Here is a 19,939-nt window from a genome sequence, read left to right on the forward strand (position 1 = left end):
GTTTCCCTGTTTTCCCCTCCTCAAACTCTTTTGGACTGATGCTCAGGAATGGTGACCCTCTCAAGTGGCAGCAGTAATCTTGAGGGGGGAGGGAAAAAAAAATCAACATTTCTTCTTCTTGACCTCACTTGTATCCATCTGCTGAATAAGTCTGACCTTCCCCCCTCCCCTGCACCATGCACACAGTTTCAAAATGAACTGATATAAACAAAAAGCTGTATTAATTTGATTAAGAAGAGAAATTATTAAAAATTACTTTTCTCTTTTTCTACATTCAAGGCTTGATTAGTTAGAAACTTTTGACAGCTCCTTTTTTGTGAAAGAGGGAGGGATAATTTTGTTCAGATAGTGGAAGAACATCATGGTGTGTTTTGTTCTTTTCCTTTTTTTAAAAAAGAAGGTACTAATGAGGCCATAAAGGCTCATTGTACTATAATAGCAAATCCAGTATGGCAGCACTTAAGAGGTGGTTAATAGTGCTTTGGTTCAGAATCAGTGTTAGAAAATAAAGCTTAAAAAATCATGATGCAGGATATTTGGAGGGATTTCAACAGCAATTTGTAATGGACGTAGAAAGGACTGAGGCGCTGGCTTCTTCTCCTTGGCAAAGTACTTTATTCTTCATTGTGTTTAAGTTTCAGGTTTCATGATCAAGTTTCTCATTTCCATCGATGACGCACTAAGGAGGATTCATCATTGACCACATCATTGTCAGTGTAGCGGTGCTGACACCGTGGTGGAATAAGCAGTAGGATGATCAGTACCAGGAGGATAATTCCACACAAGCTCATGAGAGCGTAGGAGGCAATCCACAACACTGGTTCATGGAAAGAAATGCTAGAAACACAGTTGCTTGCAACATCTGCTGTTGTGAAAGGGCCTTCAATCTCAGATACTGTAGAGCCACCGATTTCTGAGAAATCACATAGAGAGAGACATTAAGTCCATACATACCATTCAAAGGCCAACGAAAAAGATTTATCCTAGATATATCCCACTCCCCTCCATCATCATACATCTTGGCATACTCATTTTTAATGTATTTCTCACTGCAATAAAAAGAATAGCACTGCATGTTTATAAAATGAGAACCTGAGGTGTAGGGAGACCATGATACTCCTGCGTTCACATAGACTGTCAACAGGAGAGCGGAAATTGAACTCAGGTCTCCCACAGCACCAGCTAAAGCCAAAGCCACTAGATCACCTTTTCTTTTGGGAATAACTTCAGAAATGACAGTTTAACAAGACTTAAAAATCTTACAATACCAACCAGGCCTGTGGAATTTTTGTTGTTTCTGACATTCACAACAACTAGAAAAGCACCTCAGACAATTTTTACATCTGTAGTTGCTACCTCCCAAGACAGGCCTTAGGGAGCAACATGCAGGTTCATTAGCTTCCAGATACCTCAACGAACTGTGTCCTGGGCAGAGCGGAAAGGAGCACGGATACTCTTGCGAGTGGGGCTGCTGAGGTGAGAGTTCAGAAAGAAGATAAGATAAAATAGGAGAACCAGGTGACAAGCGTACAGAAAAGGGTAACGGTGGAGATGAAGGTCAATGGCAGCAGTGAGAAGCTGGGACACGAAGGAGCAGTGCCATAGGGCAGGGAGGGAGAAGCTAACTGAGCAGCTCAAAAAAACGGAGGTGATACAGCTAAAGCAATAAGCAAGAGAAGGTGCCTGGGCAGCTCTGCTTTGAACAGCCATCCATCTTGGTAATGTCACAGACTCTGTGACTTGTTTCATTGCCATCACAAACCTGTACTTAAACCAACACTTGCTAAAAAGGGTTATGCTGCCCATGGTTGTCAGAGTAACCATGGCAAGCACAGCAAAGTTCCCCGAGTTGTGGACAGGGCTATCTGTATTGTAAAGGCAGAACAGGTGGGTTGCCTAGGGCAACAAAATATTCAGAGCATTGCTATCTGCAGGACTGTGGCTGGGGAAGGATGGATATCTTTTAGCTTGCTTAGGGCAACTGGGAGTCTGCAGTTAGTACTGTCTGTGCGTTTTAACAAATATTCTTCCAAGCAGCTGTAATTTACTTCTCTAGTCAAATAGTCCAGGGCACATTTGAGTGTTTCTTATAGAAGGCCTCAGTTTTAACCTTCCTACTTCATTTCACGTTATACACAGTTCATTTTACACACACACACACACACACACATTCTTGCCAAATCATAAGTGACACTGCCTTACTGAAACCAATATCTCTTATTTACACATAGCTTAGACAAGATTCCTGGAAGCACATTTAAAGAGATGCACAAAACATACTTTCTTGATGGAGGAGGGTAGTTTGGTTTTGGGAAGGCAGGAAGGAGGCCTTTAATGTTCTCTGCAGAGAGAMAAATGCAGAATAGGTAGGCTGATTTATTTACAGTTTATTTGGAGAGATTTTAGTTGGTGTTCATTTCCTGGCCTCCTTGTTTCATGACCTCATATTATTTAAAGGTTTAAGTCTTATTAGACTTAATTCAACTTAATCATAGTTTGCCACTAAAAGCAGTCCTGCTCTCCCTCACTGACAGTAGGCTGCAAGGACAGTCAGGGCAGCGCGCTGATCTGATGGAAAACTAACCTGTCAAAACAAACAAATGCCAAAACAAAGAATTTTCTGTTTGATCACTCGCTGAACCAACTCACCCTCCAGCTGCAAGTGTGGGAACACTTCTTTCAGCAGCAATACCGTTAGACTGGGCTGGGGGAAGCCTGGGATTGCACCACAAGCATTCTAGCACTGGTGAGTAAAAAATCGCATCTTCTTTCAACTCATCAGATTGCAATGAGCTGGCTCATACACCCTGTTGCATCAGCAGATCTTTGCAAAAGACACTGCTGTTACAGAGGCATGGAAAGTGAGCTGCACAGTAGTGGACAGAGTTGTAAAAGACTACCTAGCAGGCCTGTGGCAGAGACAACAAAACCCTTTTGTTCAAAGTCTCAGTAGTGCACTTTGTCTACTGTGCAATTATTTTCCCTGGAAATCTCACCCCCCCACATACACTCTTTCTTCTGACTCTATGAAGTCCTGCAGCAAAACCAAACTAAAGAGCATTTAATACTAATGCAAAATGCAAGGCATAAATATTGCTACTTAGGAATTCAGTATTTTGAAGAGGAGAAAAAAAAGCAGCACAATTTTCCTTCTTGGAGATAGCTTTGAAAATAAACAGTCCCTAATTACTCAGTATTTGGCTTGAGTACAATAATTACTCCTATTAAAAAGGCAATACAAAATTGTTGCCATAGTGGCTGACATTTTAAATTACATTTTCAGAATACTTGACAGCAGCATAGCCTCTGCTTTCTTCCCTCCAAAAATAAAAGTTTTCCCTCACCTTCCTCCATCCCCCAGAGAAATTGCAAGGAAACAGAGGGGAAATTTACTTAAATTGTTCAAACTAACCCTTAACAAACAGTCACACATTTCGACTATTGCACATTAGCTGAATTGAGGTATTTTGCCTTTTGTTTTAATTAGAACATCTGGTAGTAGCTACCTATAATGAAATCTTGACCTTGAATAAATGGGCTTTTCTTCATTATTGATGACCACAAGACAAAGATGGCACCTCTGGAAAAATGCTATTTTGTAACATCTGTGTAGAAGCTCAAAGTTGAAAAAACCAAACACATGCTCACTCACTACCTTGGGTGGTTTGAAAAGGAAGCAAACAGAAGTTGGATCAGGTTTATCATAGAATTGTAAAGTGTTGCTTGGCAGGGACCTCTGGAGGTCACCTAGTCCCACCTTCTACTCAGAGCAGCACCATCACCAACAGTCAGCTGTGGCTTTGTCCAGCCAAGTCTTGTGAACCTCCAAGGATGGAGAACCTATGATCTCTCTTGGCAACCTGTTTCAGTGCTGCACCACACTTCTGAGGAAGAAGAACTTCCTAATGTCCTACCTGAACCTCCTAAAGTGTAACTTGTGGATGTTGCCTCTTGTTATGCTGTTTGGCTTGTATTCACTGTTGGCTTGTATTCAACTTGGGGCCTACCATAACCCCCAGTTCTTTTTCCACAGGGCTGCCATTCAGCTGGTCCCTTCCCAAATGGTACTAGTACATGCTGACATTCTGTCCAAGATGCAGAACTTTGTCCTTTTGCTCACTGAACCTCATGAGATTTCTGCTGCCCAGTCCTCAAGTTTATCAAGATCTTTCCAAATTAAAGCTCTGTGGTTCATCATGCCGGCCGTTCTCCCCAGTTTAGTGCCCACAAATTCACTGGGAGTGCATTCTGCCTCATATTTTTGTTTAAAAGCTGTAGAAGTAATTTATGATGATAATGCTTGGCACATTTCTTCCCTGAAAATCACCCAAGTCTTAATCCTCTCATCTTCTCACTTACTATAAAATATTAGGGGTATAACTCCTCTCAATGCTGAGGTATCATTAGGTTGCATCTCTAATATTAAGGTGATCTGAACATCTAGTCTCAAGTAGGGACCTAATCCAAAACCTTTCCCAGCCATCCTGTAAATAGTAGATGATATCTGAAATAATCAGCAACAGGCAATTTGAAACAATTTGAAATTAGCAACAAGCAGAACAAGTTTTAAAAGGCTTAAACTATCGATCAAAATAAAATTTCTTTTCTTGCAACAACCAAAAAGTTTCATGCAGCCTTCTAACTAACTCTGAGTCTTTTGTTCTTGGTATGTGCTGGAGAACTAAAATGGTGCAAGGAGGATTGCAGAGAGAAATTATTTCTCATCTCTAGTCAAGTCTCAACAGAAACTTGAGGTTCAGTGATGTTAAGGGTTTGGTCCTGTTCCTGCAATTTTTGCATTCAACACATACTTATTTAGTATCTTATAAAAGCCTGGGCTTAAATTCAGTTTTAACACTCTATTGTAAACAAGAAAGCAAAAGTCATTACAGAGAAACAGACACACACCAAATGGTCTTTTACATTTCTCTATTTCTGAAGATTTATGTCACTAGTAATTCAATTTCATTTAAGCCCACAAACAGACTAAAAGGGTCCAAATAAATTTCATTAATATAGTTGCTATGGAAGACATGACTGGTCTCCACAGGAAGCCAGTTAGGCAGCTTAATCCTTCACACTGCACTGAATGCTAACCGCTCACAGTTGTGGTTTTCTGATGAAAGTAGTGTTAAATATGGAAACCACAAGCTGTGAAGAAGTGAATTCAGAATAAATGGCACATCCAGCAAAACGTCATCTGCCCCATGTGAATAAAGTCTGACAAATCAGTATAACATCTTGTCTCAGTCAGTGTCTTATACACCTGATTTCTCAAGAAGCTGTTTCCACAATATTAAGTTAGACATATACACAAAACGTGGACAAAGAAACCAGAAGAAAATGCCTTCTGACACCAGCTGGGAATTATGATGTGTCCAAGCTAATGTAAATGCAGATTTCATTTCTAGCAAGCCCAATTCTTCCTTTCTGGAAGAAGGTTGTGTAGAACTAAATGAAGTGGCCAAACTCTAGGCTTCTATACAGTGATATTACCATTAAGGTGTTATTATGGTTCTCTGACTTTTTCTCAACAAAGACACACTTTCAGAGCACTTATCAGCACCAGCTGGCTAGAGTCCCCTGCTGACCATGTCAGTCAATATGTGTGTCAGAGTGTCCCCACCCCTCTCCATCAACGGCTGCAGTGTGGCAGGAGGCAGCTCTGGGGCTGCTAAAATTGCAGTCAGGAAGCAAATGGAAGAATGACAGGCAGGAAAACCTGATTTAAAGTATTTGTCAAGTTACACTCTGTCCTTCCAGAAGCACTCAAAATATGTCTTTCATCACTGCAGGGCATCTTACAGAGGTCTTCATTAAACGACCCACATCCATATCCAGAATTTTTTTTCTTAGCAAGCTCAAAGACGACAATTCTGGACCTGTTAATGATGGAGAGATTTTTTTATTTTCTTATTTTAAAAGGCTTTTAAAATGCCCTGGGGCTACAACTGAGCTAACTAGTATCTCTCTTCTTATGCTCAATTACCTAGTTGCATTAAGCACTCAAGTACTTATTAYCCTCACCTTCTCCAAGATGAATATTGGAGATTAGAGAAGCATTGTCAGTCTTGCTTTTTTTCTCCTGGCAAGTCTCTGATACTACAATTTTTTCCAGGGCAAAGAACATTTCTCCATTTGGGACAGAGACTTGCACATGGGTATGCTGCCTTTCCTCTGCTCCCATTTGGATTCCAAAATGTTCTTGTGGTGCCATAGCCATGACTCATCAGAATGGGGATGAAAACCCCAAACTTTTATTTGTTTTTAGCTCTCCTTGGTGAAACAAGACATATCATGAAAAAGCAAGACAGTTAACCAGCGCTGTGAAATCAGCCTGTCCTTGAGAGGCCATAGTGCTTGCTTGATTAGCAGGACTCTGACAGACCACGGATTTGATTCTTGCTTCCTAACCAGCAATATGCAAGCCTGACAGAGACAAGGTGGGTGCAGTACAGAGCCCAGTCTAACAAACGTTGCTGGAGCTGTGCTAGTTGTGTGCAGGGACACTACAGCGGCATCTGTACTACRTTGCTTCGCTGATCATGGAGTACAGAGATTCAAGCAGCCCTCAACAGTCAGCTCAGACCAGCCAGGTGTACTTGCTTGGGCTGTGCATCAGTGATACAGGGGCTGAAAGGGAGAAGTAAGGAGGAAAAATAGGAGAACTGAGTGAGCAAGAACGTGGTACTAGTAGATCAAAGACATGAAGATGGTAGCAGCAGCGCTGGTGGTGGCTTCAGGCCAGAGCAGGTAGAAGGTCTATTAACTTGAGTACTAGCACAGTGCTGTGCCCAAGCTAATTCATTTTCTCAGAGTGCTGGGAATATGATGTAGAGACAACGCAGGTACTCTCTGCAGTCCCAACTCTGAGGCACTTTGAGGGTTCAGAACTATGCAACTTAACACACCTTGTGGTCCCAAAGTGTCCAGATAATTGAGAATTAAAGAACAAGCCCTTCTACACACAACAGCTGCTCCCCCACCAAGTCCTTTTCCCTGGCCATAAAATTTGTGTTTTCCCAGACATTTCTCTTTCCCATTTGATATACTGTACTGGGGATTCCCCAAAACTTTCTGTATTTGAGATTTTCAGTCCTTTGAAGTCAGACACTAATGCACAAATAAAGTAGCTCTGACTAGCCTGTCTCTCTCCCTGGGAACTCCAGACATTCACGGAGATCAACTGCGCAATGTGTATGCTGTGAGTTTGGCCCAAAGAAAGAGAAATCACTSGATTAGATGATATAAACTGCTGCTACCGATAACCAAAGGGTCTATCATGGATTTTGTTTTCCGCTTTTTAAGTGGATTCTAGAAGTATAATAAAGCATGCAGCCCTTCCTGGCTAACCACTTCTCATACCAAAAATTATCAGTTCTTTTTTTCACATTTCCTCAGCAGCCAGTCAAAAGGATAAKGGCTTTTCTACTTACACTGAGAAGACTACTTGTTTAGAGACAACAAAAACATCACAAGTCTAAATTTGAGTCCCATTTTCATCTTTGCTTTTTTTTTTTGAGTATTTCTGAAAGGCCAAAAAGGTACAATTTACATTTAGAGAAAAGCTTTAGTATGGTATTTCACTGCACATTTCAGAAGTTAGTTGAAGAGTCTATTCATCTGCAAACTAGAACAGGATTACACAAATGAAGCTGCAATAAGACGAAGATGCTCCTATAACTGTGTTGGGGAAACGGCACACACAGGCAGAGATCTCAGAAAGAAGACGTTCTCTCAGGGAAAGAATGTAGCTAAAATTTCTGAAGTTAAGGCTGATTTACTTTACACCAAAAGGTAGGAGAGTGCAATTACAGCTCTTTTTTCCCTCCCCTTGAAATCTGAATAGTTTGGGATTGCTCACAAATATCCCCTTCGCACTTCATTAATAATCACATTTTTCCTATCAGATAAGTGACAAAGCAGTTCTTTTGAGAGTGGCAGGTGTTTCCTGACCCACCAGTGCAGGACAGTGTTTCTCTTACCTGCACATGGACTCACTGCAAAGCCCACTCTCCTCTGAGCTCTGTCAAATATTACATAGAAGCCTTCCATGACTGTAGCACCAATAACTAGGGCATTCGTGGAGGAAGAGATCCCAAATCGGTAGCACTGTAGATTCTCTCCAATCCCAAGAATGGGTTGAATATAAAGCTATTAATTAAAAAAAAAGAAGCCAGAGAGTAAGAAGCAGCAAAATACAGTACTTAGAAGATGACAGTTCAGAGAGATCTCCAGAACTTTTGATTTTTATATTCAATCACTCAAATTCCACTAGAAATAAAGACTGAACAGAGGCAAACAGGCTTCTATACATTATTTTAAACTGGTCAAAGTTTAAGTGCAGGTAAGAGGTAAAGCTCATGGAGTCTAAGCTTAAATCTGAACACAATCAGTCGCTATGTAAAGGTCACCTTCAATTTCATGAAAGCCATTTTTTATTGTATATTCCATAAGGGAAGGAAGGTAAGAAAGGACTTTGGATGTGAACACAAATCAGAGAAATATTTAAATAATTATCAGGCTACAATGGATGCGGAGAGCATTCAGTGTCAGCTTCAAGGCTCTACGTTCATAAATTCAAGTCACATTTTACCCCTTTTCTCCTCAGAGGAGACAAAAGATTGACAACTACGTGATCAATACAGAAAAACCTTATCATAAGGCTTTACTATATTTCAAGTTAAAATGTACTTAAGAGGTTCATTCTCAGCTTTGCTCCTGAACATCCCCCAAGGTAAAAGACTGTAATAGTGATGTTAGAGGATAGGTTGCCTGTATTGCAACCTATATTGGGGAAAAAAGCCAGAGAGCAGAAATGAAAGTGGCAMATTATATTATAAAAGTTGGGATGGAATATTAATAAAAGAGAAACCAACCAAGTTATAGAGACTGGTGAAGAGATCAGACAGCCTCATTGCCAAGTGTGTCATTTTCAGGAAAAGTGCTCCAATTCACAGTACCATGAAAACAAATCAATTTGCTTCCCAAAATGAGAAGAGCAAAATGAGCAGAAACAGTRTGTATCAACATGTAGCTAAAATGTCAAGAAAAACAAAATAAAAACTTGCTTTTTTTTTCCTGATAGTCTGAAGAATTCATTCAGAACTACACAGATTGCACTCAAATGGAGACTCTGTTTTTCTTTTTACTTTCAGGTGTCAGGGCTTCTTTTAGCACACAAGTTTGTCATTTTTCCCATTCAAAGTTTGATTTTTTAAATTTCATTAAACTGTTTTCCCTCACATCCAGACATAAGCCAGTTCTCTATTATTGCTARAAAATAGCTCCTATTTTGTAAGAGCATGCACTCTTATAATAGTAAAAATAAACACATAACTGAAAAAAACAAAGAAAGTTGAGACCTGTGGTAGGATAGAGATCCGAAACGATCTACTGGAGTTTTCATCCCTCAGGTAAATGGAGAGTTTGGGAAATAAGGACCAGGGTCTTTCAGTTTTATCCCAGCATGCAAGCTGTGAACCAGTCCAGAAACCAGAAGAGAATTCTTGTATCTAAGAAAAAGCATGATACATAAAGATTGCAAGTATTTTGATGGATTTTTGTAAATGATCACTGCCAATATTTGATACTTCTGCTTCCCATAGAGAAATTCAGGCATGAATACGAGTCTGACATAGACTTTTTTCTTTGGTGATAAAAGCAAAACCCCCAAACCCAAATCAGTGTGCATCACAACCTGTCATGACTTGGAAGAAGGGGGAAGAGGTAAAAGACGACTAACAAATTTCAGCTCTCCCTTCCCTCCCCATTTCTGTCTCATTACTTCCACTTCCCCAATAAACATGTATGACCTTCCTGAGCAATCATTACAGCAAAGAGGCTAAGCCCTACCTCTTCTCTAAACAGCTGTGACCAAACGCCAACGTTTTAAAGAAACAGACACTGTTTAAAAACACAGAACAAGACACGAACCACATGAACATTTAACAGTCACACTGACGGTTCCTCAGTCAACTTTAGGGTTTTGAAGCTAAGGCCTAAGCCAAAATCCTCTGGAAGCTAAGGGAATCAAGGTGTGCTACAGTCAATGGAAAGAAGCACATACTTCTGACTCTCTTGCTGCATTGCCACTCACTATCAGTAAAACTTGACATGCTTTGGAAATAAAGTTTATTAACAGTGTTTCTCAATATATCCATGGCGCTAACAATGCAAACAATAAACCCCTGCAGAGCTTCTTTACCTAAGACAAACATCCTGTCTTATGTTCATGCTCCCTGAAGGACACAAAGTTGATGTGCTGCCAGATTGGAGGAAAACATTTCCTTATTCAAGTGCAATACTTTGTGCTGGTTCTTATTTCCCTGTGAAGCAACACACAAGGCAGCATCTTGTTCTGACATTGTAGAGCCAAAGCATCCCATTTGGGTGAAAAAGAAATATGCAGTCCAGCCCCTCTACTGCTCTCATCTACATTTAATTGTGGTATTATTTTGTAAACATCTGTTTATAAATTAGGTATATGGCATTTTACACGTGACATATTTTCACACATACCTGCCAATGAAATATTTGTTAATAAAGAGGCTGCACAGCATTACAGACTTGATACTTCAAGGTGCTAATCTCTGTTCTTGGGCCAACACGCATCCACTCATTTAAACACACAGTGCAGCTTGGGGACACAGACTGCATTTATGCTTAATTCTAAATGCATACTTAAGTACATCTCTTGGCATGGGACAGAACGCTCTGTCCCTCAGGATTGAATCCCAGGTAAGACCTGCTGAAAAATGTAGTCCTCCTCTCTTTCCATCTCCTCTTGGAAAACAGAGCTTGCAATTTGAGAAGAGCTGCAAGATAGCACCCAGGCTGGACTGGCAAAGACTATAGAGTGCTCTATTTTAAGTACCTGCTTTGATTTCCCAGAAAGACTGCTTATTACGTTGCATTTCTCTGCCTTACTTTTGTATGCCAAACAAATGTGTGTGGAGGTGGGGCTTTATGATACCTAAAAGTTTATTAAAATAAAGATTTTAGGTCTATGTGAGACTTTCCTTCTCCAGCTATGCTTACTAATGCTTATTACTCCAACAACGCTTACTAACTTAGCATTAATTTAATGCTGTGCATAGAGATGCTGTTCTGATTTCAGCTCAGCAAGGTGGTGTAGCTACCACCCCACTCTGGCTCATCTCTGCCCACCTGCCAAAACCATCACTCTTCAGACCTGCCAACATCAAAACTGTATCTATAGCTGCTCCCTAACAGACTTCCATCCAAATCAGTTGGGTTAAAAAAAAACCTGCACTACTAAAGACCAAAAAGCTCACAGCCTTGTCTTTTTTTTTTAACAGAGCTGAATAAAGGCACGCTACACATGCAGTTGTGCCAATATACCTGAGGGGGCATATAACATCTTGCTGGGAAGCTCATAATGAGCAGCTGAGAGCAGAAACTTTTTAACCTGGTTCACCTGCAGTCARAGAAGCATGTTTGACTAAAGCCTGATGATTTTAAGTTGCAATGATGCATAGCCTGCCAGAAGCACAGAGCACTAGGAGTGTGATTGTAATGCCATAGTACAACTGCTGAAAATATCCTTTTTCCTGACATCAGTCTTACAGTGTCAGAATCCAATCCTTACAGCGCCTAATTACTTTCTTTTTTAATAGAATATCACCATTGTTTAGAGGTGTGTAAATAACTTTTGGTGGGGGGGGGAGAAAGGAGTACAATAGCAAGGTCTTGGAGATTAAAAAAAAATTCCTAAAATAGAAGAGTTAGTTTATAAATTTTTAATAGGAAGAGCAAAAATCATTAAGCAGAATGGGTGAGTGCTTCCTATCTATTATCTTATTGATTGGTGGACTGACTGTTTACTTGGCATATGGAAGGCCCCAGTTCAGATGTCCTCCTGACCAAAACCAGAGAGGAGCTTGGACTGCTGTGACCCACTTCACAAGAGAATGTTGTATCCACAAGGCGACATTACAAGAACTCCTGGGTAGACTTCTTTCAATTCCCCCCCTCCATCGACTGAAATTGTTCCAGTTGATRCTTAAGTGCTTTACAAAGAGTAGAACTTTCAACCAGTGAAATTGAACTACATAAGATAACTGGTATATTTATTTCAGATACTGGACATCTGCAAGCAGTGAAGAACAGTTCATGCCGCATCTCTGCTCTCAGTCAGGTAAGGAAAGGATTAAGTCTTGATCTACCAGCATACAGGCAAATACTCTGCCTTTTGGGCAACCAGCCAATAGCCCAATTACTGCTGTCTCCTGTGGTTCGTAACTACTACCATTGTCCATTTGTGAAGCCATGACAAAAATATGAAAATTGTTCACTTTGAATTATCTAGGATTTATTCTTCATCTTCAACTTTCTCAACGCTGCTCATATTGCATCAAAATTTATGAACAGTTGTTGTAACCCAGAAAATGTAACGTCAGCTGATCTACACACAGAGAAATGCACTATCCCTATGCCCTACTTCTAAAACCCACTCTATTTCCAAAGAAAGAATCTTTTAAACATAAATAATTCAATAATGAAGGCCAAAAGAAGCTTTATTGATGTGAATAATCCTAATGAATGGCATGCATTCTATACAACAATAAGCATTTTATCTGGAAAGTAACTGCTTGCAGTATCAGGTTTACTTTAGGTACACTCAGTTTTGAATTAAAGGACTGAATTTTTCACTCAACACTTTGAATTGGAGAGACAGGGATTGAGTCTGTATTTCTGAAACACTTAAAACAAAATACTCCATTTCTGCACTATTTCTGACCCATTTCCATACAGGTTTCTCTTGTCTATATATGGCTCTCTCTTCTCCCACCTCCCCTTCCCTTTTCCATTACCATCAAAGATAATCRGTCAGTTTTTACTCAGTAACAGGGGTAGATGTAGAAAAATTCAGTCCCCCTCAGGTCAAAACTCTATGACTTACAAGGTAGATGGCAAAGATGACACTCCTTTCAAGGATCGTGTGAACATTTAATAGGAATTTAAGATTTCAAGCAAGTTTAATCACATTAGCTTACCAGAGACGTGCGAACTATGGCTTGCACGACAGCACTGAAGACTTTCTGGGGCAACCGGAGGAGGGTGGTGCCACTGTCTACTATTGCTTTATCTGCATTATACTAAGGGGGGAGAAAAAAGGAGAGAAATTACGCACACTATAGTTAATGTAATGCAGATTAAACTGTTTCATAACAATGACCAGGCTGTTCCTTTTCAGTAGCAGTCTTCACAAACCTGTATGTCACACCATTTGGCAGATCTCTCCAGTTGATAGCTTAGATTCAAATGATGTCCGAGAGCAAAAGTAAGACATAGTCTGGACACAAGAGTGAGTTTATCTGCATCTCTCAAGAAATTACAGCGTGTCACCGGAGCTATTGAAAATGGCCAAGCGCTCACATTCTCAACCTGCTGTAAAAGGAAGTAAAGCATGGCCTGACTCAGAGGTGAAGCTAATCCACCTTACCTCACATGCGCCTTGGGCAAAAAGTACTCTCATGGTCAGCGTGGACACACATTAAGTACACTGATGTAGCTTACACGTATGTCCAAGCCCTGAATCAAAGTCTCTGCTATAACGAAAACAACTTGCTCTAGTTTAAATATAATAGAGCAGCCCGCTTATAATGACCCATGCTTAAAAAAAGTCAGGGAACATTAGCCCTCATTAAATGCCATATTTGGCACTGGCTCAAAGTACAAATGTCAAATGCCACACCTTTCTCCCTCCGCTTCTGAAAACCACCAAAACACAGGCAAAGGCACCTACAAAGAAATCGGCAAATTTCAATCTCACTGCCTCAAAACCTGTGCTAGAAAAAAAAAACAACCCCCCCCCCCACTTTTCATTATTAAAATCCCAACCCCCAGATTAAGAGATATCTTCAAACTTCTTGTACATTATACAAAGAATAAATATTTTAAAAGGCAAATCTTTTTTCATGAATCCTTTAAAAACAATGATGAATTGTAAAAAAAAAGGCAAGTAGCAGTGGCAGTTGTTTGCATTAACTACTTTTGTTATCAGCTTAGGTGATAGAATCAGTATAACTCGACAGTGACATGTTTATGGCATAATCAAAAGACACAAGGAAACATACTGCATAAGCTTATTAGGAAGAGGCCAAATGGCAAGCTAATTTAAAATCCATCAATTTAGATGCTTTCAGGTCAAATGGAATATCTTTAGTGCAATGATAAAAATAAAACCCAACAAAAAGCAGAAAAGTAACTCTGACAGTTATTTTCTTTTTGAAAGAAGCCATGCTTAGGCTGCTGAGCACTGCTGAAAGAAATGCAAACTGGAAAACCCTGCTATGAACCACCTACCATTTATTCTGCACTCAGAAATATTTCTAAAGAATGGAGAAAAATACCAAGGCATTGTGGCCACTTTCTTTTTCTTTTTCTTTTTTTTAAGAATTCTGTAAACAGAATCCATTTTTAACATATTTGTACCATGAATACACAATCACCAGCATCCTTGAGAGACTCCCTTGGAAAAAAGTAGGTAGGAGGCACAGCCAAGAGGACCATCCATTAACATAAAAACCACACAAAATTTCTGGAGTAGCAGTATCACTCAGTGAGTGAGTAAGTGCCACATAATTTTTCATGCCGTGTACGGAATACTTTCAGTGTGCAGTAACTTCTTGCCTTCTTAGTCTTCCTGGTTAATATTTAACAGTGCCCCTGGGCAGTGTGCAATATTGGCAGCTCAACACTTCTCTCAACCCTGGTCTGACAGGATCAAGGCCACAGCTGCAGTGTAATACTGGACAAATTCCCAGCATTGAAGCTTTTCTCTTCCAAGGAAAGGAGCAGTCTCTGGTCACTGTGACAAAAAAAATATTTCATTTCCTAGAAGATGATTGAGAAAAGAGAGGGCACGTAGTTCTTCATTCTGTGCAGTGAATTACACACCCTCTGCAAGCGCCTAACTAGCACCACTCTTCTGCTAAACTTTTGTTGGAAGATCTCCTTTGATCAAGAAAGGAATGATGCCTTCTGTACCACTGACTAGCACACTATGCTAATACATACAAGGTGAAAGCAAACCATGGCTTAGAAAAGGCCTGCAATAACAGAAAACTTTCATAATTGCTAGATTTTTCAGTGATTTGTTTTTTGGAAACAGCAAGTATTAAACCATTAGTACCATGATTCCTCTTCAAAATATGTTGACTGTTTTTTAAGGCAAGAAAGAAAAGCAAACACAAACATTTATGCTAGAGGCCTAGCAGTAAGTTATGCTTTCTGAAYACTATAATAAAGATAGAAATAGCTATTTAAATAGACCATGTTTTGCTTATTAAATACAAGAAAGATATGAATGATTTTAAATATTTTATATGGAAATATGATGTCCATATTTTGTATGGAAATATATTTATGCACATGTAGGATTTTATCATTAATTTCACTCAATCTGTACAAACTCTAAAAAATGCAGAATTATGCTCCACAGATTTCTAGCTACAAGAACAAGCATAAGATATTTTAAGATGCCTAATGAAAACAAGGCATGAAAATTGCAGCACTAAAATTGAAACATGAATAGCAACAAGCAATAGTAAAAACAAACAAAACACATACATATACACACATCCTCCAGAAAAAAAAATTGGGAACAAAAATCATTAACGACACAGCTTCACTAGACTGATCCAGAGATAACAGAACATTATTCCCAATAAAAATAATAAACATATCCAAGAAGAATAATAATTGGCAAGACTGAAGTGAGCAAAAATGGATTACCTAAAAAAAAAAAAAGAAGGATGGGATGAGATACTTCGGGAAGCTTCCCAGGATGGCACCTGCCAACTGCCATCATGAATTATGTGCTTAGACATCTCCCTGGGTGTCATTCCAAAATCTTTCTTTCTCTTTGTTAAAAAATTATTGTTTCACTTTCTTTGATTTTACTTTCTAACAGACAGACATAAACTGTAGTTATTTAAAGACTGTCGTCTCATTGAAGGAATGTACAATCTTCAGTGTCTGGACACCTTCATTACAACAGAAACTAGTCCGGATGGTAAGCCCTTCCAAACCATGGCACTCTCATTTTCAGTGGACTGTTCACTTAGTATTTTCAATAAATTATAGACTGGGCTACAAATATTATGGACAACTTTAAAGTCCTGTTTGAAGCAATTTTAGCATGTTCGATGTATACACTACATTTCATATGGCTTGTTCATTTCTCTTCAAAGTTATCATGCAGCCTTAAATCTCAGAGGAGACTGCAATACACATCTGCTTGCAAAGACAAAACTGATCAATTAAGTACTTTTCTTAAATTTATATTTTATATAGACACCTTATTGCAAATACCTCTCTGCAGTCCAACTCGAGATTCTGTCCTCCAACCTCCAGCTTGAGAATTTCAACCTGATAATACCACTCCTCTTTGATAGGTGTATACCAAATATCACCCTTGTACAGACTTGGTTCAATTCCACCCAGAATCTGAGGGAAAAAGAGAAGGGAATTTAGATGCTTTAAAATCCAGGCTGTTTAGCTTTGGGGCAAGTGCAGGAAAAAAAGGAGAATATCTAACAGCAATACACAGGGTTTCAAAAATTTAATTTAGCACCATTTGTAAGGATTTTGCTGACAAATGCTATCAACTCTTAATCAATAATAAAGTGATACATATTTTGCAACTATATGAAACATCTAGATGTTAAAAGACTCTTGCTTCAGTAAACCAGAATTCCCATATTGGGCCAGATTACCAGCATCTTCCACAAACTCAAACTAATTTTCTTATGAAAGTTCCATTGTTTAAAAGAGTATCTTCAGTGGCTTAATCTAGGCAATGTATAAAAATAAGAGAGAATATTAGGCTTGCACATGATAAATTAACCTTATAAATTCAGAAAAGCCTTACTACTGCTTAATAACAATTCATTTTTCTTAAACACATCCAAATTGGAATATGACCATAATATTATTGCTACTAGTATTATTGTCTATCAAAATTTACATTTAAGCTGACTGGGAATATACTAGACTATCGGACTTTGATGGTTTGAACTGAACTAACTGAACTAACATGAATGAGTATGCACTTGGGCTTTGTTTATTTCAGGTATGTCAACATCTACAGTAGTATGTGAATTTACAGCAAAATAACTATTTGTGATTAACTCCCTGTGCTGATATGCTTATTTCAGCATAATTCAGGAAGTGTAATTCCAAAGCATGGTCCCAGATAAATGTAGGCCAATTCTTGGTTTCACTAAAACTGATGGAATAACTCTCCTAATAACAGTAGGAAGATTTGGTCATCAGACACTCTCCTTTGGTATGTTGTCTACAAAAAAAAGAAAAGGGTCTTGATTCTTCTTCCTCTTTTTACCTCATGTAAAAAATTGACTGTAACATTTTTATGAGTTTGAACAAGCTTAGTAGTTGAGTAAAACACTACTCAGTTTGAGAAAGGTAGCAGAATCTGTCCTGAAGGAATTGCATCAGGGATGGCATGCACCACAACACTTCCCTTTTTATTAAAATCGAACTTGAAATGCAGAAGTTTACTCAAACTCAACAGAAAAAAAAAAAAGAACAGAGAATGAAAACAAACAGGCCATTGAGTTTTGCCTAAGTGCTTAACTTTTCCTTAAAAATTACAAAGCATTTCATATATTTAATACTAAATTTGGAAAAAGTAGGCTAGTCATAGAAAAGGAGAGAGATTAACAAATATACATTTTCCCTCTCAGATTGACAGATACCCACAAGACTACCTCCGTTGGTACCACTTCCAGAAACAGGCAGTCCAGCACCACACATCTGCAAGGAGAAGATGTTCGGGATCTTTGCCTGCCTCACAAGAGAATCAAAGAACGTCTCCACAGAACTTGAAGGCTTGAGGATGTTGAAAAACAAAACAAAAAACACAAAAATTGCAGAAGTATTCAGTAAAAAGCTTTGTTGAAGAAATGAGCAAATCATTCAAACAAGACCACTTTTCATGAGTAAACTGAATTTCTGACAACCAAGTGATGAAAATCCTAAATATAATGTCATAAAAAACCCTGCCATTTCTTGTTTTCTTTTTTTAAAACATTTTTAGTCTTGACCATTGTCATAGAAATCCCCAGAGTATTCTCTAATTGCAGCTTTCAAATACAAGTTACAGGTTCAGGCAGAAACTTTTACCAAGAATGTAACTGGAAATAGCTTTGGATTATTAGAACAGTGAAAAATAACTTGCTCTTCACACCTTTCTATGGTTAAAAGGCAGAATTTTAAATGGAGGAATTTCAAATTTTAAATACAATAGTCTAATTCTAACGAACGTGGTACTCAACAGCACTTATTTCCTCTTCCTTCTTTTAAAGGACGTAATATCAAAGCACGCCCAGTTCTACTGATAATATTTGCTAACAGGTTTCTCTCTTACAGCGTATGCCATGCTTGCCTTTGCAGTTATTATAGTATTACAATTCTGTTGTAATTCAGATTTCTGTGCAGATATATGTCGTGACATGTAGAGACACTGGTTAGCTTGCCAAATGCTCTTACTACACAAAGTACTAAGCAGCATCAGAAGCTAAGAACACTTCAGTCTTCAGAAGAAGGGAAAAATAAATGCCACTGTTTGTCAGAACCAGAACTTGAGAAGCAGCTATTCTCTGCTTGTTGACAATGTATGACAGCAAGTAAGGCAGAAGTCAATACAATGATCACACAGCTCTTGGATAAAGCATTTTAACTCTAGAGTCAGCAGACAGTATTGAATTGCTTGTTCTACCTGCATATGTCTCAGTTTGTGGATTTTTTAAACAGTTATTGTGTAGGTTGAGAGCTATGACTATATGGTGTTCCAGTCACGTTTTCAGTTTTAGACAATAAACAATTTTTAGATTATAAATTTTAGGTTTTAACTTAGACTTCTACCTGAATTTCCTACCTCCCTAAGAACAGATACGTTTCATTATAAGTTCATGAAAACACCGTAGCTCATGTTTGTTCTGAAATTATCCACGTGCTCTCAGTCTCAACTTTTATTATATGTATGGAGAATGTTGTAGAATGAGCTGCCAGGGGCTTTGCCAAGTAAGTTCATCAGTCCTTTGACAAGTCTTGAGGGAGCTCATTAGAACCCTAAGAAATGCCCTGCATACATATAACAGAGGCCTGGTAACCTTTACTCCTATCCTCTGGTACTACAAGGTCTGTAAAAGCTTTTTCTTTCCAGATGAGCTAAAATTGGAGCATCCACCACCAGAAGTGCCTAAATCCTCATCTGGGACTGTGGTATCATCACGACTCCATTTATTCTTTCTGGAATTTACCAAAACACAAAAGATCCTTAGCAAAGAGTAGTTGGAAGGGAGGAGTCTAACCCTGACGGATCATTTGTTCTCTTTACCTTAAAATTTAGATTTCTAGTTATTGTCATTGTGAAAGACAAAAGCTGGGGAAAGGACGACTTACCTTGGCTAAGGCATCATAGGCAAGACCAAGAATCCCGTGCCATTTAACCCCTGGCAAGAAGAAATTCTCTGATTCAAGAATGGTAGCAATGTTGATAGTGTAGCTGCCATTGATTCCTTTCGGGATAGTAATGACATCTGTACCTAGCATTCCAGTCCAGCTTCCTTGAGTGTACTTAACTGTGACATCAATTCCTTGGGACTTATATGTACTTGACCTTTAAAAGGAAAAGACACACTCAWGCATGAGCTGCTCATTTGCAATGCAAGAAAATCAAGTACTGTTCAATCTTAATTTTCCCTGCATAGGAAAAATAGTGAAGTCTGCAAAGTCAATCCCATATACTCACAGAGGCAGCGGGAAGGATTGTAAAAGCAGTAAAAAAGGATAATAAAAAATCTTGAGCCCCTGTTTTGACCCTAAAGCCATCAATGACTCAAATCTTCACAATATGTCTTTTTTTTTTTTTTTTTTTTTTTTAAAA

At 38.8% G+C, this 19,939-nt stretch overlaps 1 protein-coding gene across 2 annotated transcripts in view; it reads right to left on the bottom strand.

Annotated features, from left to right (window-relative positions):
• Positions 1–659: 659 nt before the first annotated feature.
• The window catches only part of BACE2 (beta-secretase 2), a 48,316-nt gene continuing 29,036 nt past the window's right edge, over positions 660–19,939 (bottom strand). The window contains exons 3-9 of one of the 2 annotated variants that reach the window (XM_026077766.1): positions 19,456–19,672; positions 17,752–17,880; positions 16,342–16,476; positions 13,020–13,121; positions 9,366–9,515; positions 7,986–8,154; positions 660–913 (exon numbers count right to left, since the gene is read on the bottom strand). In XM_026077766.1, coding sequence (XP_025933551.1) covers positions 660–913; positions 7,986–8,154; positions 9,366–9,515; positions 13,020–13,121; positions 16,342–16,476; positions 17,752–17,880; positions 19,456–19,672 — 1,156 coding nt within the window. The remainder of the gene's footprint in view (positions 914–7,985; positions 8,155–9,365; positions 9,516–13,019; positions 13,122–16,341; positions 16,477–17,751; positions 17,881–19,455; positions 19,673–19,939) is intronic. The other variant, XM_026077767.1, reaches the window with a different exon arrangement.

Source organism: Apteryx rowi, unplaced genomic scaffold, assembly GCF_003343035.1.
Source record: "Apteryx rowi isolate R43461 unplaced genomic scaffold, aptRow1 scaffold_460, whole genome shotgun sequence".
In the NCBI taxonomy this organism is placed as follows: Eukaryota; Metazoa; Chordata; class Aves; order Apterygiformes; family Apterygidae; genus Apteryx; species Apteryx rowi.